Below are 22,381 nucleotides of genomic sequence, written 5' to 3'. Positions count from 1 at the left end.
GACGTGTTATAAGAAGGACGTGTTATAAGGTGTTTTATATACATATATATATGCTACAATTAGAAGGATGTGTTATATGCTACAATTAGAAGGACGTGTTATAAGAAGGACATGTTATATGGTGTTTCTTTTATATATATATGCTACAATTAGAAGGACATGTTATATGCTACAATTAGAAGGACGTGTTATAAGGTGTTTATATATATATATATATATATATATATATATATATATATATATATATGACAATGCATTAACTCTTTTTAGGATAATTAAATGGTATATATATGTATATATATCACAAAGGCTGATTGATGTTAATTATGTAGCGATTTTAAGTAAATAATACCGACAGTGCCGATGAAGACTGAATCACTTAAGTTCATTCATGAACCACCATTTTATTTTTAGGTCACGTTTGTCAGCCACACAGAACAACTTTTATCCCCGCCAGCTATAGCTGTAAGAACCGCAGCTTCACATGGCAAAGCCATGGTTTTAAAATTTCCTATTTTGTATGACTATGACATTTTTTTATGATAAGATGACATGTAATCTAAAATAAATACGATTCTTCTCGTAAAACTTAGTCTAATTCTTGTTGTGGTAGCAGTCTAGCATATTTACACTATTATTCACTGTTGTAATTGTTGGTGTTTGTGGAGAAAGAATTCTGCTCTAAGGTAACTAGAATGGATAAAATGGTTTTGATGGTTCAGATGGTTTTGCTGACGATGATGTTAATGTTACAGTTAGCAACAGCAGCACTCTTAGTAAAGTTTGGCTGCGCAGATCAATGTGGAGAGATTCGCATTCCATATCGCTTTGGAACTAAAAGAGAGTGTTACAAGGACGAGTGGTTCAGAATTGAATGCAACCAAACTGCCCGCCCTCCGACAGCTTTTATAAGTTCAATCAAATTGGAGGTGGTGAATATTCCAGTTGAAAGAGGCAGCGTTACTATCAAAATTCCAACGGCATATTTCAATTGTACTGGCAGGAAAGATAGTGCAACTCTTAATCTCTCTAGAACTCCATTTTTTTTCTCTATTTGGAATATGTTCAGTGTAGTGGGTTGTAATAGTACTAAAGCTTCCATGACCAAAGATATCATCAGTTGCTTGTCCACTTTTCTAGTGCGAACAAACTTTTAATTTGAGGTGTTTAAATTTGATCATGCATCTTGCATATTGCATTGATTTAGCACTTTGGAAAGTATATTAAAAGTCAGCCAATTTGCATCTTTGTGGGATTTTAATTAATGTTCAAATTCACGTCCAGATTTTAATTCATATTAAAAGTTAGCCATGTGAATTAGCTTAACATTAAATTTATAATTTTTAAAAGCTGAACATCAGTTTGCTTTAAAATTTAAAGCTTAATTTAATGTAAGGCTAAGCCAATTTTAAAAAAAACCCATGGGATTAGGTTTCCCGTTTTTTTCCTTAAAAAACAGGATTTAACTAAACCGGACCAGTTCGGTTTGAACCGATTTCCGGTCCGATTCAGTTAATTTTTTACAAAAATACTGTAATTCGGTTCGGTTGGTTTTTTTAGTCTAAACTGAACCGAACCGTGAACACCCCTAGGATTAATATTCTTAAAAGATACGGGACTAGTATCCCATACCTTAAAAGATATGGGATTAGTATCCTCTCATGTCTCCTTCCATATGATGATCAATTTCTTTAAATGTAACCCTTCTAAGAAATTGGATGGCTAACATAAATATTAAACGATATTTTCTTAATTACATGCTAATTCAAGATTCTCATTTCAAGAGGAATTGGATTCAACCGTAGGTTGAACCCAAGAGGAGTTGGTGATGATAATTGTTTTTTTAATAATTATTAGGTGTGGCCCGTGTGGCTCTGCAAGGAGATTGGGTCTCACTGCACAACCTTTTTTCTTTTAAGATATTTTTAATTTTATACTTTTTCCTCTTTAAATTTTTTTCTTCTCTCTTATTTAATTTTTTTTTCATACGGTAAAGAGAAAATAAATTGATGAGACTTTTTTTATATTGCATAAAAGTTGGGCGTTAATAATTTTTTTTCATTTGAAGTTGGGTTGAATTTTCTTATTATAAAAGCATGTTTGTTTTTGCATTTCAAAAAAGTTTTAAAAAAATCTGAATTTTTTTTTTTTTTTTTAAATTAATACTTTTTTAAGAGCTATGAAAATTTCGGACACTGATATACCCAGAACTCTGTTTATACGTGTGTGTATATATATATGCATTAAAAATGTGCAATGTACAAGAATATTTGAAGCTCCTCTGCAGCCCACACAAAAGTTCTAGTAGTGTACACGTTCACAGGCAAAAACAAACGGAGATTTGCATGCTACATGGATATACTGTAACCGAGCTAGGCATATAAGGTTCATTTCTACAAATATTAGGTTTTTGGATCAGTTTCCGAGTCATAATTAAATTTGCTATTTTTTTAAGAAAAAAAAATATTGATTTTAACATGAAAAAGTTTAGAAGCGTCATCCAGCTCACAAGCTAATAATTTGCTATGTCAATACCAGATCGTATTTAATAGGAACGATTCTTGATCCTTAAGCATGGAAAGAGAGAAAGGGAGACAACTCTCAACCCTCAACGAAATTTATTTATTATGATAAGGACTTGTCAACTAAATACATCACTTCAAATAAATATATTCGAATCCTACTGGCATTCTCATCAAGTCGAACATTTATTACGTCCTTTCTCATGATTTTACTGAGCTGAAACTGGAACACTAACAGCGATACACTTTAATTTCTCTCTGGCATTAATTTCACATGAACAGTGACAAATTCATTCAACACCTTCACAGGCACAGCTGTATATCCATCATCTCTCGTCGAGGGGAATTGAAAGGCATGTCCCTGGCCTAATTAAACATAACTAGGCATGTGAAGAAGATTGAAAAATCACCTTCATTTCACTACAATATGGGTATTTTGGTAGGTTTTAGCAGACAGATCTTCTGATATGCAGGAGGTGCATGTCTTCTTCACTGCTTTAACGGCAATGAAAAGATAAAATAGCTGATATTGTTCAACCACATAATTAAATCACTTAAAATAAAGTAGGATGGATAAAAACTAGGGTTTATAGGTTAGAAGACTACGATCTTAAATTACAGAGAAATTAAGATAGAAAAACTCTCTAATTTATTCTTAGTAGTTTTTTAATTCAATAATTTGATAAAAGAATAATATACCAACTATTTATATACAGATAAAAACTGATTTAATAAAAAAAAAAATCTAAAACCATGCAGAAAAAAACAATAAGAATTCAATATTAACTTAGAAAATAATTAAAAAATAAACCACTCATTGAACTGAGCTTAACACTTCTACTTTTCCTTCATTAGATCATCAAAGAAAACTAAGTTCAATATTATGAAGAAATTGGGAGAAGATTGGAGCGGCCTAAACTTTGAAAACAGAAAATTAATTGTTGTATAATTGCTGCCGTGTTTTAGGTCAATGGAAGGTTCAATCACACTTCATTTATTTCTGAAAACAGACTCCATACATACATATAGCTATCGGCATCACCAACACTTCACCTTCCATGTCCTTTCCACTTGATGAGGCATCATTGTTCAGCCATCTCCATCCTCCTAATAAAAGCTTTCCACCTGTAAATTTATTACAAATCCTGCACAAACTGCAGGACTGCAGACCAAACCATTGTCTTATATTTTTTTGGTGCAAACAAGAAAAAAATTGCACATCTCCCTCTTGGGAAGGAGCTCTCTGTAACTTTTTTTTTCCTTTTCTTTTTTTAAGAACAATGCTGCTTTCTACAATTTCCTCAAGCAAATTTCACATTACAAAATGGTACAAACAGAAGAGGGAAAAAATTCTATAATAAGCCACGAAAAATTAGGGGTAAAAGCATGTTTTTTTATAATTAGCTCCAAAGCATACAGAACTTAACTAAAATGCTATAAACTAAGTGGGAAAGAAATACCATGCTAGAAGTCCTCTAAAACAAAATAATTCAGTGGTAAGATTTGAGTACAGCTCCACAGAAAGTACACATGATAGCTCTCCAAGATTTCCAATAAAATGGCACATAGCAAAATCTTGTACAAGTTTTCATATCAGCTACACTTGCTCCACCACCACACCTTGAACAAATTCCGGCTGCCGGCTTGCTTCTTCTCACCTTCCGGGTCTGATCAACAAGAAAACAAAAGCAAACCATGGTGTTCTAGTCTTGTTATTCTTGCGCTTCAGTGTTTTTTGATTTTCGGACTTGAGAGGGCGATGTGGTTTGGCAAGCACAGAAATATCAGATAGACAAGTGCATTTATATATGCACGAGCGGTGTTAAAGATCGAGCAACTTCATTGGTCTTTGACCGTTAGATACACAGATATTTGATATTTGTTTTGTAAGAATTTTCGAATCTGCTTTTGAATAATAAAATTGAAGCCATTGACAATTATTTTTTATTATTATTAGTAGTCTACTCCCTTTTAATATACAGTGTAATTAAACTTGGTTTCTGCTGTCGGTTGAGTTTGCATTTATTATAGGGTATAACCTTGGAAAACACAAAACACAGGTATAACCGGCTTGCATTTATTATTTTCATGCTTCTGCTATGGTTTTTTTAATTTTTTGTTATGCCTCATCACTACAAATACGCACAACAACTAGCATAAACACACTCTTAAATCACTCTTAGACTTCGTTTGTTTGCTGTAAAGTAGTTTTTTTTTGAAAAATAAATTTCAGGAAAGTGAATTCCAAGAAAGTATTTTCCAATATTTGTTAGTGTAATAAAAAATAAGTTAGAAAACAATTTTCAGTGTTTGGTTATGTCATGGAAAATGAGCTGGAAAATAACTTATTAATGTTTTATTTTTCTCAAGTTTATTAAAATAATGACGAACAAATCTTACAAATTAAAAAGTTAAATGAAAATGAAATTGAAAAAAAATATAATTTCATAAATTATCTCAAATAAAATAAATAATAATCAAAATAATAGAGATCAAATCTAAAAAATTAAAAAAAAATAAAAGATGAAGAAATTAAAATAATAATAATTAACATTTCATAAATTATTTCAAATAAAATAAGTAACAATCAAAAGAATGATGATCAAATTTAATAGATAAAAAATTTCAATAAAAAAATAATAAGGAAAAAGCAAATAGCAATTATAAAAATAAAGACCAAAGTTAATATAAAAATTAAATTTTAAGAGATGAAATTGAAAAATAAATATTCAAAACAAATTATATATAGCAATCAAAAGTTTGAGGATCAAATTTGATATAATCAGCAAATAATGACATTTCTAAATTTTTCACAACTTTCGAAAAGTGTTTTCCGCCCAAATTTTCCAAGAAAACACTTTCTTGAAAACCAAGCCAAATTTTCCTTTGACTGGAAAGTGTTTTCCGATCCGTTAACCAACTTTTCTAATGGCAAACAAACACAGGAAAGTTTGGAAAGTGATTTCCCGGAAACCACTTTTCGGAAAACAAACACAGCCAAAAGGAAAAATACTTTCCTGGAAACCAAACCAAATTTTTCTTTGACTGGAAAGTGTTTTCCGTTGATCGGAAAGTGTTTCCGTTGACTGGAAAGTGTTTTCCGTTGACCAACTTTCCTAATGGCAAACAAACACAGGAAAGTTTGGAAAGTGGTTTTCCAGAAACTATTTTCCAGGAAACAAACATGGCCTTAGTTTGATTTGCCAACTCAATGATTTATTAATCTGAGTTCTAGTCTAGATTATATTTTAAATTAAATTAGATGAAAATTAATTTGATATAACTCAACAAATTGATTCATGATTAAGTTAAAACTTATTTTAATTGGTTTTTTTTAAACATCCTTTTCATTTTCTTAAGAAAAATTTAGAAATAATGACAATTTATAATTTAATTAGCACTAACCCATCCAACCTGTCACCCTAGCCTTTAATTGGGTTAATTGTGCAACAAAACTGGTTTAATAGAAGTTTTGGGGAAAATTATAAATGAGGTATTTTAAAATATTTTAAAAATATTTTTTTATTATTCTTTATATATGCCTAACAAGTGTGGCCTTGAATAATTTTTATTTTGTATAATTAACAAGTATATTTTACTTATTTTTAAGATATTTTTGTTAAGTGAGGGTCTTGAATCACTGTTTAAGTTGCCTATATATTCTGGTCGGCTATGTGAGTCAAGCTGCGTTTAATCTTGCTATTATATTTATAAAAAAATTCTTTTTAGCAGCATTTATTTTGAATATAAATGATTATATAATACAAACAACAAATCCACGCTGGGCTAAACATTAAAAAAGTGATTGATTACAAATTTATGAGGGGGAAGAGTCGTTCGTTGTTTAGCCATCCATTAATGGAGGTGGTGGTCTACTGCCCTTCTCGTGCAAGGGAGCCATATACTGTAAACAACAATGTCATTGTTAAGGCCAGCAAGCATGGAGGCCAGTCTGGTAGCCTTCGTTGACTAGAGAGAATGTGGGTGGCAATTATTAGGTTTCTGTCCATTTTTCGGCTGGGTTCGGAGAATTTGTAAATCTTGCCAATTCGAACGTGGGTGCAAATCCAAGTGCTATGAGAAAATCCATGCGGGTACAATTCAAACGATATTACTTTATATAATACATAGGGATGTTCGATTAGCTTGAAAAAATATTATATTGATTTTTAAATAATTTTAGATTCTTAACAATAAAAATGAAAAAAAACAACAGTACTATATCCAACATAGTTTAGCTGGGGATAATTTTGAAAGTCTATTTTATATTATTTATGGTTCAATATTGCTTATAAATAGGAATATAACATTAAAAAAGGGTTATTATCATTTTGGATAAATCAATAAAATTTTCTCAAATAAAAATATTTAAATAAATATATTTTTGATAAATCAAATATCTCATATAATTCATGTTATCTATTTCAATATTATTAAAGAATAATATAAATCATATATTAAAATCTTACATAATAACTTGAGCTATTAGATTGAGAAGGTTCTTTGACATAATATTAGAGTTTTATGACCAAATATTACGTGTTCGAATCTTACTATCCTCATTTATTTGATAAAAATTAAGCATAAAGTAGTGTGAGTCTATGTAAGTTTCAAGTTCAAAGAGATTTTATTTAAGGGGGTGTGTTAAAAAATAATATAAATTATATCATAAAATCTCACATAACAATTTAAATTATTGAATTGAGATGGTTTTTAATAAATATGTATTTTTTTATATAAAAACCTTGAGTTGATGAATAGTCAAAACAATCTTACTATTTTGCTATATAGCCTAATCCTGCACGCTCCTGACCATTATATTTTCATGCCCACCATCGATGCTTCTTCTTCTCTAAACAAGGATCGAAAAACCCTTCACAGGAAATCATTTGCCATCTTTATATAATTTCCTTGCTTCCAACTCCATACTTCTTGGCGCTATACCGTTCATCGAAAAAGTGCCAAGAACTATGCCTCACCACACCGTTCTTGACTCTCGATTTTCTATCGTATTTCAGTGGCAAGAAAGGAGGAGAAGGATATGCAAACAAATTGGTTGATTATTTGGAACGGTTCTTGGCTCACCGTGGCGAAAGAAAGATGCTGTGTTTTCACCTTCGTTGGTTTGATCGTTATCGGCCTTTGACATCGCTGCATTTATGCGATACGCAATGGAGTTGAAGTGCTTTATCTCGAATTTATTGTCAATGGTAATAAAAAGCCCTGCTTTTTCTTGCCATTTTCCCTCCATAGATGTGGGTCATTGAGGTATCTAACTTTGGATTTCATCAATAAACCAATGCTTTATTGGGATTTGCCTTCCTCAATTCCGCTCCCGAACTTGCAATTCTTCTCGTCGAAGTCTAAGAGAGTTAACGATGGGTCCTCTTTCGGTGAATGGATCTCATCCTGGCCCAACATCAAGGAAATTAATTCGGCTTCAAAGAGGTGATGTCGTCGGCAGTATCAACATGAAAAGCTCATGTTTTGTTAGTTCCAAGCTTCGCCACCTTGGCATCTCAGGTGAAAGACTTGAAAAGGAAGTGGTTGATTGTCCGACAAAACTTTGCAATCTTAGCATCTCAGGAGAGAGAGCGAGTTGAAAGTGTAATGTTGGCATGGAAATCCGTTATAAATCATTAAAAATCTCTTCTCCAGATCTCAAGGAATAATACTTGTCTGGATTTTGTCCTGACAGCATTGTCCTGGAAAAGTTCATGCATCTTGAAAAGGCTGCGATAATTATACTAGATCATGCCTCGTCAATCGCATGCATCATTCAACTACGCAATACGCGCATATACAAGTATAAAAAATAACACATCTAATTAATTTATTTCATATTTCGAATTTGAATATTTTACATAATGTTTCACTAATCGTGACTAAATTATTACTTTTGATTATTTTCTATGAAGATATTTGGAATTATAAATATAAGATGCACTTTTCAATATTCGTGGTGATTAATTTTTTAAAAAAATACAAAATTCACATATATTTATCCGATAACAGATCCTAAGAAGTACAAACTAAAGGTTTTGTGCTGTTCAATTATATGCATAGTCAGTGTGATGGTATAAGAAAAAAAAAAACCCAGCTGGACCTAAAACAAAAGGCCCAGCCGAGCTTAATTTTCGGCCGACTAAACCTTCTCAAAGTGGCTCAACCGAGATCTACAAATAAAATAAAGTGAAAGGGAGGAGATCCATGACTCCATTACTAAGCAGAATTTATGTGATGAATGCACACATGCATGGATGGACATGAACAAAATCGATACAGGTTCAAAATTCAAGAGCAATCGATGCGGAGACAATCCGTCGACACCAAAGTTTCCTGCATCTGCTGTTCGTGACCACCCGAAGGATTCGATTTCATGTCCTCTAGTATTGAGATGATGTTCTCTCCTGCTACTTTCCATGGCTGGACATGAACAAAACAGGCCAACTTTGTATTGAATCAACCCCTTAAAGCCTAAGACCACTGGTTGTGATCTTGGCATTTGCCTCTCTTTACAATCACCAGAAGAGCAAAACAAATTCACATACAGTGCCAATCATTTTATAGGGAGAAACAATGTATCAACCTCTGTCTAAGTCTACGTCTCGGCTGAACACAATACTCTAGAGTCTAGAAGTCGATCCTATTCAATTTTCTAATCTGTCAAGTTCTTTTGTTTGGGAATTGTATTTAAAGATGAACACATGAACAAGGTTAATATTGAAGCAAGACGCGTTATGTATGAAGGGAAAAGGTGGGCAAGAAGCGTAGTCTTCTAGTTCCATCCAAGAATAGCATTTTTGTCCAGTGGAGCATTGTCATAGGGCAGCCATCATGGTCCTTGTTGCGGCCTCCCGCTTCATCTCTGCAGCTTTTCCACTGCCTCGGAAATACATGTAGACTTGCTGCAAATCAGGACCAGCAAACAAAGAATCTTGAGCAAAGCCATAATGAAACAGTAAGCGTTGCATGCACAAGTCGTAAAAGGATTTATTTAACCTGAATAACCCAGACACTGAGGAGTGATTCAACGCAGAAGAATCCAAATCCAATAAAGTAGAATATCTGCAAACAAAAATTGTGATGTTATTAGAGTGAGACTTGCTTGGACATCTACATAATAACAGTTCACGATCAAATATGTAAATGCATTTCTCCCATTATGCTCAGAATGAGTGAGAAAATACTTCATAATGGAAGTGCAGGTACACTGATATTATCAAGAAATGAACAACCAAAGCTGAAAACTTACCCCAACTAAAGCATGGCTGCCCATAAGATCAATAGCAGGCAAAATACCCCTGTCCACAAAAGATCAAACAAACATTAGCAGAGTAGAGAAACTAAAAGAAGATCAGATCAATATAATTTCTACCCCATCGGTCCACCCAAAATTTCAGGAAAAGACACTCCAGGAAAACAACGATAATATGAAATTTGAATGAGTGAGAAAATCCTCCTTGCCCAGAATAGTTGCTTCATTTTCCAAACAAGCTATGATGTATTTGATTCTCTAGCAAAAGAACCATCTTCAATGCAACATCTTAAAGAAACTTACGCAAGAGATTTCCCCTTGAAAACAATTGGGGGGGCAACAGCAGCAAAGATGCAAAAGCCAATGTGGAGCTGCATGGAGAGCACAGAAACAACAAATGAGGGATTTTCTAGAGGATCTTCAAAAGGGAAAGAAATACATAAATGAGATTACCAGGTAAGCCAACAAAAACCATCCAAACTTCAGAGCACTATCTGTCCTGCAAAAGGAGTTGATGCAAAATTAAATAAAAGTAGGGACATCAATTCATCATGCATGCATATAATGAACAAATGAAAAAAGACTAGTACAACTGTAGAAGTAAAACCATCAAATTCTCGTTTGGAGGAAGTACTTTAAGACCCCTCCCTATATTTTTCATTAGCCTAGTGCTAAAATAACACACAAAAATTACCATAGTTGTCTAATGATGCTAAATAAAAAAAAAAAGGATCTAGCTAATCTGAACCCGTTCATCCATCATATACCAAGGACAAAGTTCAAAACACATCATTGTCTGACAATCATTCTTATCCAGCATAACAGGATTATGATTCTCTCCCAAGCTAGCATGCCACCTCACAGAAGATAAACTACACATGATCCCACCTACACAGCATTGCACTTTTTTTTCCCTTTTTTTCAGCTTCCCCACCTCCCTCTCCCCCTCTTTTTGGTTGGTCCTCCCTCGTAAATTTAGGTCATACCAGTGAACAACATCACATTCTTCCCACAATTTCAAAAAAGTATATATTCTTTTACAAGACGATACTTCGGATCTTCAAATATTCAATTCAAATCATGCTTTCACATATGAAATGTCATCAACCATGTCTAAGTAATCATCATTTACAGCTTCATTATTATCGAACATGAAAGATCAGGTTTCCACACTATCCATAAGGTTATCTCTGATTTCTGCAAACACAGGAATCAAGCTTCTATAATCATATTTAAATACTTACAGCATCCAGAAACATTTCAAAAACATAGAGCCAGAATAGGAAACACATGCTATACAAGTACAGATATAGTTATAGAAGAAATTTCACTGGCCAACGGTCAAAGAAGAACACCTCATTGCACGATAAAGAGGGCGATACCACATAACATAGCCTCCAGGAACCCCTGATATGAAGTAGATGATAGCAAGAAACCAAATTGTTGGACCTAGAAAAGAAAACGAGTTTAGACAAACAGGTAATGTGATCATGCACTATACATGTTGAATGGATTTGCACCAACCTTCCCCTTTTATCCAGGCTGTGGTAACAGCTACAATATTCCATGAAAGACAGACAAATAAACCTGCAATTTCATGATATTAAGTTACCACACAGCTGATAGTTGTTTGTGTTAAAACATTTCTCAAATTGATCCATCTCTACCCAACTAAACCAAACTGTTTTACACAATTTGAGCTACAGGATCGATCACAGGAATGACCAAAACCCAACTAAACAAAATGAAATGCTGACAATTAAGATGCATCGTCCATCTTAGAGATGAAAATGCAACAGTTAGAAAATCTTGTCTCCTGGTTCTCGCTGACAGGACTGAGACTTGACGAACTACCTAACAAAATTGATTATCAAGGACAGCAAACAATAAAAAATGACAAGTGGCCATCAAACAGAATTTCCAAGAAGTAGAATTTAAAACATACCCAAAAATGTTGTGAATGCAACATACTGAATCTTCTGTAGGTGGATTGGTATTTCATTTCCAATGTCATGATGGATAATCGGAAAAAATGGTGGCCAATTCTTGTCCTCTATTACAATTCCAGCTGTCAAAAAAAGAACATTATGTTAAACTAAATATCACCATGCACAGCCTCATTATCAACAAATAAAACACCAATATGATAAACATACCACGTGCTATTGCATCTTCCTTCCGTTTTAGTTCCTGGAAAAGAAAAGGAAAATGGATTCTAAATTACCATTGAGGATAATACAGTTTAAAAATGAAAGAAATTGCGAGACTCTCAAGGTTTCATTGACTGCAAAACTCATGGATTCTAGAAGTTTGACACAAGGACAACACAATGAAAATCAACAATCTTTGGCCAAACAGGATTTTCCTGAACATGCTATTGATTTCCAAAATAAAGTTGGGGTGTGTGTGTGTGTGAACAGAAACAAAAATAAGAAAGCAACCTTAAGATAATGTGACTGCATGACCAAACTTCTTGTAGAGCACGCGTGTGTAAACACCTATGTACACAAGCCACTATAACAGAGCACTCACCTGTTCCCTCCTCTTCAATTCAGCCTCTTTCGCTTGGAGTTCCTTCTCCTTAGCTTTTAATTCCTAGAGTCAGACAAAGAACAGAAACAAAATTAAGAAAGCAACATTCAGATAATGTGACTACATGAACACACTTCTTGAAGAATTTATAGTACTTTTCCAGAATCAAGGGGAATATCTATGGTTGCACCACGATCATAAGGTTCGTGAGGAAGGGGTGAAAGCCTTGAAGTTGCAGGGGGGACACTTCCGGGATTCTAGAAATTTTGCAAGAATACAGCAAAACACGAGAATAAGTTAACAGCATTACCGGAGAATCTTTACACCAAAAAATAAGCACACCACCAATTCATAACATCCATACATATGCAAGAACAAGTAAATCTGCCACACTATATCCAGGTGTAGCTTGGGACTCGCACTCAGCAGCAAGTAGAAGATCCATAAAGGACAGTGACTAAACAAGAAATTGGCCATAAAAAAAAAAGTTACGTTTTAAGAGAGACATTAAGCATTATTAGCTAGTGTTCCCATTTCTCCTTGCATGTCACTTACAGGTTCTTAACTTCATCCTCGGGTTCCATTCCTACTGAACAAGTAATTAAGATTAAGTTTCAGCATCCAGACTTGAGATTCATATTGGACTAGCAATTATAACCATCTCAGATCCAACATACAAACAAAATATAGCAACTCAAAAAAGATTCACAATTTCTCGAAAGCGAAAAACTTTCTCGCTTCAACAATGCTACAAACTATCCTACAACCAACTGAAAAATTTCATCTTCCATCATATTACACCTACACATTATACTTAATTTCCATGTTCAAAGCAGCACGGCGGCCCCAAACTCATTCTAAAATGCTGAAAATTAAGAGAGAAACAGAAAGTTACAGGCATATAAAACGCGCCTCCGCCATAATTTGACTGCCCTGATCCTTTCCCCTTTCCTCCTTGATCCTTCCATTACCAAACAAACAGCAAAATATAAGAGCTTCATTTCTTCATCTCAACAACTCAAATTAAAAAAATAAAAATAATTAGAATGTAAATCTATAATTAATATTGCTAAATTAAGTACTAACATTACAACTCTCCTTAATTAAGCAAAAAAAAAACAGAGAGAGAGGGTGACTTTCTTTCTAGTCTAAATAAGATCCGAGCTTCTTCAATTTTCTCTCAAAATCCTCCGCATTTTCTTAGCAACCAAACAACACAATAAAAAAAACTACATTACGAAGAATCCAAAATTTCGAAAAAGAATACGCGTATAATTTACGTACATACGCGAATATTACTAATAATCATACACAGATGTAACAAGTAAAATACGTATATTTAGACGTACAGCGAAAGGATTGACTTCTTCTTCTTCGAACGGGTTCGAATCGTACCGACTCATTAGTTCTTACTGAGTAATCACCAGATCTGAACTCGTAATTTCAGATTTGGATATCGAAAACTGAGAGGAGGAAATGTGACTGATTAGAGATTCAAATTTATGGAGAGGAAGAGACGGATTGGTGAAATCGAAGCGGTGAAAATGAGAAAAATAAAAAATAAAAAATAAAAAAATTTGGCCGTTAAGGAAGATAAATATTCGCGGGAGAGAGGGGGAAGAGAGGTGCCGAGTTTATATATGTGTGATCGACTCCGTGTCAACTCGGTTTGAACCGAGATTTGATTTTTTATTTTATTTTTTTCAGAAAATTGGTTAGTTTTTTATAGAATTTTTCTTTTTTTAAAAAAAAAAAAGAGAACAACTTTCTAGGACTTTAAATGGAGGGTTCTAGGTATAGTTATAAAACCCCATTCGGAGTTTGCCTCGGATTTAACTCAATAGCCCAAATCAATTTTCAAATTCGGTGATAACGAGTCATCAATTTCTTTCTTCCAGAAGCTAATGATTTATGAAGAAATTAAATTAATTTTAAAAAAAAAAAATGAAAGAGACACATGATCACCGTCAAGATGTCACAATCAACACAGGTTTGCAGCCAGTTCAGACCTATCAAGCAATTTGCCATGCGGGTCAACCCTATAGCTCCTTTGGTTTTTTCCCAGGATGTTACAGCTAAAAATACAAGTTTCCATGTGACCAAGAGCATTGCAAGTCGCCATCAGCCTTATATTTTATTAGACCAATGTGTTCTTTCATTATCTAAGTTTCATTTTCTCAAACAAAAATTAACCCCACAACAGAGAGGCCAGGTAACCTTTTTTAATTCCTTGTTCATTTCAAGGATGAGCATGGGTTCAAACCGTTCATTTGAACTGAAAAAATCCATCGAACCTGAATGATATGGATTTTGCTGGAGCTAAATTTAAGTTTCACTCAGATTCAGGTGCATTGCACCAAAATTTCATTGTCAAGAATTGCCAACAAATAATAATACAAAACAATTGGCTAGCAGATTTCTGCAAAAGCAAAGCTTGGTTGCATGATTTAATGAACAATGAAATCACAAATGATTTGACCAGAAGAATGGATTGTTCACATTTCTTGCTACAGCTACCTTGAAGACTTCTCCGAGGTATAAACTTGAGATGTGGATGTGAACAGTTATTGTGTTAGCTTGCTGCATTTGTTTACGGATGATGATGCATCTTCCAGTGTTGACATTGTGGGAGATTAATACTTCAAAGCTTTACATTCACAAGTTGAATCACAAGTTCTATGTACCAATTTGACTCAGTCACTGATTGATTCTTTGCTGGGGCGGTCTCTCCTTATCATGTCTGTTAGATCCTGGACAACCTCAGACATTGGTGGCCTGAATTCTGGTTCAGACTGCAAGATATCATTGTGGTTAGGTAAAGCTGATCCTATATTTCTTTACGTAGGAAAAAAAATCTATGACTACAACTAGATGGCATTCACTTGTTAATGATGAATCAAGTCTTTGTGGAAACCATAACCAACAGTGTAATTCTCACCTGAACACAGCGGGAAATGATATCGGCAAAGTGTGATAAAGATTTGGCAGAGTATTCTCCATTAAGAGAGGGATCGACCATTTTTGACAATGTGTCGATGTCATGGAGCTGGGGGATTGCCCATCTCACCAGAAATTGCTCACCTCGATTCCGTGTCCTAGGCAAAATTTGAAGAAAGAGGGACATTTAAGAAACAAAAAATTGCATAGGATAACAAACACAGCATGTTTTTACATTTATACCTGTCAAGGGACTTCCGGCCTGTTAAAAGTTCTAGCATGACCACACCAAAGCTGTAAACATCACTCTGGACAGTATAAATTCCTGATTCAAATTCTGGAGCCCCGTAACCATAGGCTGTTAGCAGCTGGCCTGACAACTGAAAATAAGAGGAACTATTTTAGGATAGTAAGTGGACATTGAAACAAAAAGCTATACACATCCCTAAACCAATTGAAGAGCTTTTTCCAAATACTGAAAAACATCAATTGCTATCAACTTGATCAACAAAATTCATTTTGTTTTATATTCTAATTGCACTTTCATGGGTAGATAAATTTCCGCAAATTAACTCAATTTAACACGTCTGAAAGTCAACTACCAAGAGAGTTCTATTTCAACATGGACCACTGCCTGATTGTATGAGCATGACTTACCTGACTGGCAGCCCCTGATGATATTAACGAAGCCAAACCACAATCCGAAACACGCACATCAAGATCATCATCAAGAAGAACATTGGCAGACTTAAAATTTCTGTGTATGACAGGTGGCTGACAGACCTCGTGCAAATACCTTCACACATGGAACAAATTAAGTATGCACAAGAGGCAAAAAAAAAAAAAAAAAACACACACCTCCCACCTTCATCCCATAGAAAGATTGTTTGCGAACTGCTGACCATTTTATAGACCTGAATCTATAAACCATTTCCAGCATATTGGACTACTTAATTATGTCTTTTCATCTGATATAGCAATAGAAGACTTAAATTTTCTGCTATTCATATCTGTCTCTCTTTACATGCACACTCTTTGAATTCGTGTTTCTTACTAGTTAATTTAGACTTTTTTCTAAGGACAGCTGGTTCTATCACAGTGGTTGGTTCACTTACTCTAAGGCCCTAGCAGCTCCAAGTGCCATCCTAATGCGGGCATTCCAGGAAAGTTTCCTTTTAAATTCATCATCTGAGTGTAGTGCATCTTGTAAAGAGCCACTGCTGCAATACTCATAGATCAGAAGCCTTTGGCCATGCTCTGCACAGTAACCCATGAGCTCAACGACATTAGCATGTCGGATCCGATCAATATTGTTAACCAATTCAATAAACTCGTTCTCCTTCTGCTGCTCTGCAGTCCTCTTATCAAGTTTCTTGACAGCAAGAAGCTACAAAAGCAACCGAATACATTAAAGGTTGAAAACCAAAGACATTCAACTATATGTTTTTTTACAACAAAATTGAGCTGCTTAATCAGATAGATGCACCATATAAAAGAGGGTTGCAGTAAGAGTAACCAACCCACTAAAGTTCTAACTTTTTAAAGCTCATTGATATATTTTGTTTGGGGATTTGTAATAATGGTTTCAACAATTAAAAATCAATTGTTTTAGGCAATTGAGGAAAAGAGCACGCAATGAAACTGATTTAAAAAGTGAGTCTTTGAGAGAGAGAAGGAACAAAGTCATGAAGAAAACAATAAAATTAACATAATAACACAGCAAATCCACTGATAGAATATCTTGGCTCATTAATCTCCATAAATAAATTGCTACAAACAACAGCGATCATAATAAAAGATCATACATACCTTTCCATCAGGAAGCTGTGCCCTATAAACACTTCCCAGCATGCCTTCTCCTATGAGATTTTCTTGAGAAAAGCTTTTTGTGTATTGTTGAAGCGATGCAATGGTGAAAGACTTAGCAGAAGTGAGGAGGGTCCGAGTTTTACGAGAAGGCTTCCCTGAGCTTGCTTCAGCTGGAACATTTGGCTTAACAATGACATTCTCAACAGGGGGTGGAGGAGGAGGTGGTGGCGGTGGTGGTGGAGGTGGAGGAGGCGGCGGAGGCAGCGTGAAATCTGAATCTAGTCTGCTCACGTCTATTAAATAATCATCCCTCTTTAGTGCAAGGTCCATTTTAGGTTCATTTCTCTTGTGCACATTTTGCGGCTTTGGATGGTCCTCTTTTGGCTGCTGTAAAGTCTCCTTCGGAACTGTTAGAAAAATTTTAGAACATGTCAGTGATCAAAAGAATTGAAATCTCCAATGGAAGCAGATGATTCAAGTTAAATAAGTCATTTGCCTTTTTCAATCTGATTAGTTGGTTGGGCTGAGGATCCATTGTCCCTTGGGTTCTCTCTGTTGCCTTTATAAGCACCAACTTGATGCTGCTTGAAAATTCTACTGGCCTCCTTCCTTGTTCTGCTACATTTTGGAATAAGAAGCCCAAGTGCTAATGCCAGTATTACAAACAACAATACCCCTGCAATGGATATCCAAACTAATCTTTTAGTAGTTAGAAATTTTTTTCCTCCAGAATTCGATTCCTCTGCTGAAGACGGCCCATCAGCCTGCTTCCCAGGTGTTTTTCGAGAAGGAGGAGATGGTGGGACCCAAAATGGTGGTGTTGGTGTTGAAGGTGGTGGTGGTGCTGATGGTGGTGGTGGTGTCAATGGTGGTGGGGACATGGGTGCAGGTACTGGAGAAGTGGATGAATTGAATGGATTGCCATCTTTTCTGCAACAAGCAACCATATTAGCAAACAAATGAATCAAGTGATAACCAAATTTTCCAAACCACACAAAACAGGCTTCCTATTCACTTTAAACAACATTGCACAGTTCTATGAACTTAGATACCAAACACAGTAGACTGCAAGTTAAAGCAAATGCCTCCATCATGGCTATTAAGCCTAAAGATTTAATAGCTGGTAGGAGCCATAAAAATCATATGGTATTTTTTGACTTGCTGCATCAGAAAGTGGAGATCAGAAAGTCCCTCTGGAATAATTTCCATGCCATTGTCAAGATTTAATTGTGCACATTATGATCAATAATGCTCAGACAACTTGGGCAAATTTCTGACAGGCATTCAAGAACTCATCCAGCTCCCAGTTCTGTAAGGCACAAATATGTGCATATAATTATGTGATTCACCTCAATTACCACATACATGAATTGGATGTATTATTCCCCATAAGTTCCAAGAGAGAATCACAGGTTTCTTCGCATGTTTATTATCTTCAAAAAAAATCCTGGCTTAAAAAAATCCATGCATTTCTAATAGACCACCCCGTCAACAACATGATCAGTCTGAATTGTTTGGACATGTCAACCTGGTACGATTTCCAGGACCTGATTGTTAAGAGACACTTCATTTGATTGCTCATACTCTGGTTGCAACAAGGCAATGGAAATGCGTTAATCATTACCCACATCCTCTACTAACCCACTCACAGATATAACCTTAGTGGAGTTTTCATACAACTGTCAAGAACTATCAAATACCAGAAATTTCCTAAATTGAGAGAACAAGATATATCATTGACATAAACATTCAACAATTCAAGTCCTCCTGATGGCACAATTCATATGGATACATGAATGCTTTTGACAAACATCAAGCTCTATTTCAACTGAAATACATTTTGACTTTCACCTGAAATTTGGGATGGCCAGGAGCTTGTCAGGTATGGGTCCTGAGAACAGGTTATTCTCTATATTCCTGTTTTAAATGGGGCAAAGAGACAAAAAGTAAGGCAGAGAATTATTCCACAAAATTCAGGATACGAAACTAGACAATGAAATTCCTGAATAAGTAACAAAGTATTATCATTTAAAATTATAAGAGACATGGTTAGGAATAGTACAAATCTCTCAGGGGAAGATCTTGTAGAACATCCAGGGTCCCAGACAGCTGATTGTCCTGCAAGCGTCTGCCAACTAAGTTGTTAGCGTTACACGTGGAGATTAAGTGATTGCAATAGAAATGGACTTGTTGTGACAACTTACAGGGTTGTAAGACTAGCCAAATCTACGAAAGAAGAAGGCAACTGTCCACTCAAATTGTTGTTGGACAAGTCTCTGCAAAAAATAAGTGGTTACACTAACCATAAAGAACCTTTAATAAAACTGGAAAAGTAAGCCAACTTTAAAAATAGAACCTACAAGTTGATCAACCCTGGAAGAGATTGAAAGGCATCCGGTATCTCTCCACTTAAAAAATTATCATTAAGAGACCTGCGGGGCATAAAAAGTTAGGATATAAGCATTACAAAACTGAGACAAGTCGGAATCAACACCAGCAAAAGAGGAGCTGAAATTTACATGTCTTTCAATAGAGTTAAAGATGATAGAGAATCTGGGATGCTTCCGGTGAAGTTATTGTCTGCAAGAAAACTGTCAAAGGTAAAGACTATCATAAGCTGTTGCATAAAAGGGTACCCAGAATTGATAAATGAAATCAAAGAAACAAATATGTTATCTCATGTAAAGGGGAAGCATACAAGGTTTGCATGGTAACAGGCAGATTGGATGGAATACTCCCCCCTATATTGTTGTTGCTTAGATCTCTGGAAATAAATAAAAGAAAAGAAACACAAAGATTAATGTCAGCATCCATTAATATCACAAGAACGAATATTGCCTAATATTCAAACAAATGCAGTTTATGTACTTTGGCTATACATCCTCTGAGTTTCATCTAAAGTGAAGCAAACAACTAGAAATGCAAAGTTGGGGTATCAGGAAATTTAGACCGTTCATTTAAGGGTCGATAAATAACATTTAGTGGCTCCTGTAAAGTAGTTAAGGATCTTCAGAATGATATCCAGTATAAAGCGCCATGCCATTGGCATTTTGCTCGAACAATGCAGTGTTTTCCAAGTAAGCAATGGAGCAACCCCGGCTCAAATTCTAAAAGCACCTGTACATGTAAAACAATCCCATGCAATATCTTCAATGCCTCTTGTAGTCAATAACAGTCAAAGGCACATGTAAAATGCCCCTTCCGTTCCTCACACTTTAAATAAAAATCAAAACAGATGATTCTAAAAGCATCAACGGAATAGGTTAAAAAATGTTTGGGGGTGGAAGGACAGAAGTTTCAATTAGGCAACCACATCGTTCATAAGCTCACACCTATGCACATATGCACAAGTTCTGCTCCCAAAGATTGAGAGACTACCACTTACATTGATCTGATAGAAGCAAACATTCCCAGGTTATCACCGAGTTCTCCTCCCAAATTTGCACCATTAAGAACTCTGTAAAACAGCAAGTTTTAAAAGAAAAAAAATCATTACACAGCTTCACATTATCCATACCGAAAAATTGCAATTAACATGAAGAGACTAAAGCAGAGTTCCATACATGGATTGTATTTCTGAAACATTACATAGAACGCCTTGCCACCCTTCACCGCACGGATCTCCCCCAATGCTGACCCACCCAGGCAGTACAGGAGATCCCAGAGAAAGGTATAAGCTATTAATTGCAGTAACTAATTCAATCAAAACAATGCCGGTGATAAGATTCAAAGCTCCATGTACTATAAAACAAAATTAACGAGCAACTATATCCACACGCATGCACACGCACACAAATGTGACAAATACTTCATTTCCAGCTCCAAACTGCACACTAATTACCAGTAATCTTGATTTGGTTGCTGGAGAAAAATTAAACTTAAAGCAAGACAGAAAGTTTACCAAACCAATCAAAGCACTTCTTCCACCTTGGTTTGATAGCTTATACCATTGTAATTATAACTAAAAACTTCACTTTATTTTCGTATCCCACATTTTCTCATAAACCAAACAGCTGAAAGAAAACCGGGGAAAAAAAAGAGCAAAAGAAAACAAAGTCAAGCTTAATTACCATCACTTGGATTAGTAACACCAACTGAAATTCTTGCTGTGCAGATCAAAACAAACGCGGTAAAAAACTTTCCATAGATCTCCAAATTCAAGTCCTCTCTTTTACCAGATCTCTTGACTCCCATCGAATCTCCCAAACTCAATTATCTCTTCTTTCTCTATACCACTTTTCCAATCTGTAAAAAACCACCAAACCCCACAAAAGAAAACCACAAAAACACACAGTTAGTGATCTTATCAAAGCTCAACAACTCAAACCATGAAAACCCAACAACAAAAAACATACAAAAAAACCAGTAATGAGCAGAAAAAACACAAAGTTGACAAATGTCAAGCTTAAATGAAGCAAATTGTTGTCAGTAAAAAATGAAAGAAAGTTTATTTTTTTACTTTCTTGAAGCTCTTTCTAAAAGTAGAGCAGAGAAACTTAAGTGCTAAGATTCAAAGAATTAAGAGATGGAGAGAGCAAGAAATGGACGTAAGCAGACATTACATCACAGTTTTTTATGCAACCAAATCCAAATAAAAAAGAAAAAGAACTTACTTCCGTAAAGAACAGTAAAGAGAGTTGCAGAAAGAGAGTTTTGAGCAGAAAATGTGGAGAAAAAGAGAGGTAGGATTTTTTTTCTTTTGCTTCCTTCTGTGTTTTTCTCTCTCTAAGACCACAAGCCAGTCAAGTAGGAGTGCATAAGAGCTGTGAACAATTTGTGTGTCTGAGTAGTGCAAGTCATGTTCATGTGTGTCTTCTTTGAATTTTGTTCTTAGTTCTTAGTTTAGTTTACCTGAATTTTTTTGTGCTCTAATATCATCCCTCTATTTTCATTGTTTTGGATTTGGATCCTTTCATGTTCATTAAAGGATCAAGTTCTATTTTCTATGGGCACTACAAATAAATAAATTTTTTATGGAATTTATCTAAAAAATAATTAAAATAAATTTTATGATAAATATACATTATAATAACATTATTTACTATTATATATACTTAACTACATTTATTTTAATTTAAATTGCAATTATGATATATCTTTACTTATATTGAATTGAATGTCATTTAAATTAAATGTCTGTTTATCTATAGACTTTTATCATAATTGCTAGTAAAATTGATATAATTGCCTTTAAAGTTAAACAAATGTTTTTAAAATTAAAATCCTTTAATGTGTATCTAGTGACTTTTTTAATGGAAGTAATTCCAAATCTAGTAACTATTTTTTATTTGATTATTATATAATGGAAGATAACCCCTTTATT

The 22,381-nt window shown here is 34.7% G+C and overlaps 3 protein-coding genes across 8 annotated transcripts; all 3 read right to left on the bottom strand.

Moving 5' to 3' along the window:
• Window positions 1-3,894: 3,894 nt before the first annotated feature.
• Window positions 3,895-4,311, bottom strand: LOC18108592 (uncharacterized). Its single transcript, XM_006371535.3, has one exon. The coding sequence runs from the start codon at window positions 4,217-4,219 to the stop codon at window positions 4,013-4,015; it is 207 nt and encodes a 68-aa protein (XP_006371597.1). The 5' UTR covers window positions 4,220-4,311; the 3' UTR covers window positions 3,895-4,012.
• A 4,644-nt stretch (window positions 4,312-8,955) lies between these two features.
• Window positions 8,956-14,048, bottom strand: LOC18108591 (secretory carrier-associated membrane protein 1). 4 transcript variants are annotated; one of them, XM_024591389.2, is made up of 13 exons: window positions 13,662-14,048; window positions 13,208-13,273; window positions 12,468-12,569; window positions 12,313-12,375; window positions 11,937-11,970; window positions 11,726-11,848; window positions 11,305-11,367; window positions 11,136-11,229; window positions 10,234-10,279; window positions 10,084-10,151; window positions 9,778-9,826; window positions 9,525-9,590; window positions 8,956-9,430 (listed from the first exon to the last, which is right to left on the bottom strand). In XM_024591389.2, exons 1-13 carry the CDS (start codon window positions 13,713-13,715, stop codon window positions 9,344-9,346), a joined length of 915 nt encoding a protein of 304 aa, XP_024447157.1. In that variant the 5' UTR covers window positions 13,716-14,048; the 3' UTR covers window positions 8,956-9,343. The 4 variants fall into 4 exon arrangements, with proteins under 4 accessions (XP_024447157.1, XP_024447158.1, XP_006371596.1 ...); XM_024591390.2 differs by lacking the exon at window positions 12,468-12,569 and having other exon boundaries at window positions 13,662-14,022; XM_006371534.3 differs by lacking the exon at window positions 13,208-13,273 and having other exon boundaries at window positions 13,662-14,018.
• A 572-nt stretch (window positions 14,049-14,620) lies between these two features.
• LOC18108590 (protein STRUBBELIG-RECEPTOR FAMILY 3) lies at window positions 14,621-21,843 on the bottom strand. Of its 3 annotated transcripts, none has more exons than XM_052449648.1 (17): window positions 21,672-21,843; window positions 21,129-21,303; window positions 20,622-20,799; window positions 20,444-20,515; window positions 19,757-19,822; window positions 19,578-19,649; window positions 19,419-19,490; window positions 19,263-19,334; window positions 19,121-19,186; window positions 18,910-18,975; window positions 17,555-17,988; window positions 17,059-17,465; window positions 16,365-16,636; window positions 15,907-16,045; window positions 15,493-15,629; window positions 15,251-15,407; window positions 14,621-15,104 (listed from the first exon to the last, which is right to left on the bottom strand). In XM_052449648.1, the coding sequence occupies exons 2-17, from the start codon at window positions 21,250-21,252 to the stop codon at window positions 15,006-15,008; spliced, it is 2,433 nt and encodes an 810-aa protein (XP_052305608.1). In that variant the 5' UTR covers window positions 21,253-21,303; window positions 21,672-21,843; the 3' UTR covers window positions 14,621-15,005. The 3 variants fall into 3 exon arrangements, with proteins under 3 accessions (XP_052305608.1, XP_052305609.1, XP_052305610.1); XM_052449649.1 differs by having other exon boundaries at window positions 20,622-20,751; XM_052449650.1 differs by lacking the exon at window positions 21,672-21,843 and having other exon boundaries at window positions 20,622-20,735; window positions 21,129-21,278.
• Between the last annotated feature and the right edge of the window lie 538 nt (window positions 21,844-22,381).

The sequence above is a fragment of the Populus trichocarpa genome, chromosome 19 (assembly GCF_000002775.5).
Source record: "Populus trichocarpa isolate Nisqually-1 chromosome 19, P.trichocarpa_v4.1, whole genome shotgun sequence".
Taxonomy (NCBI): domain Eukaryota; kingdom Viridiplantae; phylum Streptophyta; class Magnoliopsida; order Malpighiales; family Salicaceae; genus Populus; species Populus trichocarpa.
Note: the sequence above shows the minus strand (reverse complement) of the source record. Positions and strands in the feature narration are given on the sequence as shown.

Coding starts and splice junctions, on each gene's coding strand:
- LOC18108592 (XM_006371535.3), bottom strand. CDS start 4,219: ATGGTTTGCTTTTGTTTTCTTGTTGATCAGACCCGGAAGGTGAGAAGA.
- LOC18108591 (XM_024591389.2), bottom strand. CDS start 13,715: ATGAGTCGGTACGATTCGAACCCGTTCGAAGAAGAAGAAGTCAATCCT. Junction 12,570..13,207: donor GAGGCGCGTTTTATATGCCT/GTAACTTTCTGT, acceptor CAAAATTTCTAG/AATCCCGGAAGTGTCCCCCC. Junction 10,280..11,135: donor CCTCTTTATCGTGCAATGAG/GTGTTCTTCTTT, acceptor CTCCTTTTGCAG/GACAGATAGTGCTCTGAAGT.
- LOC18108590 (XM_052449648.1), bottom strand. CDS start 21,252: ATGGGAGTCAAGAGATCTGGTAAAAGAGAGGACTTGAATTTGGAGATC. Junction 19,491..19,577: donor TTAACTCTATTGAAAGACAT/GTAAATTTCAGC, acceptor TATGCCCCGCAG/GTCTCTTAATGATAATTTTT. Junction 19,335..19,418: donor CTTCCAGGGTTGATCAACTT/GTAGGTTCTATT, acceptor TATTTTTTGCAG/AGACTTGTCCAACAACAATT.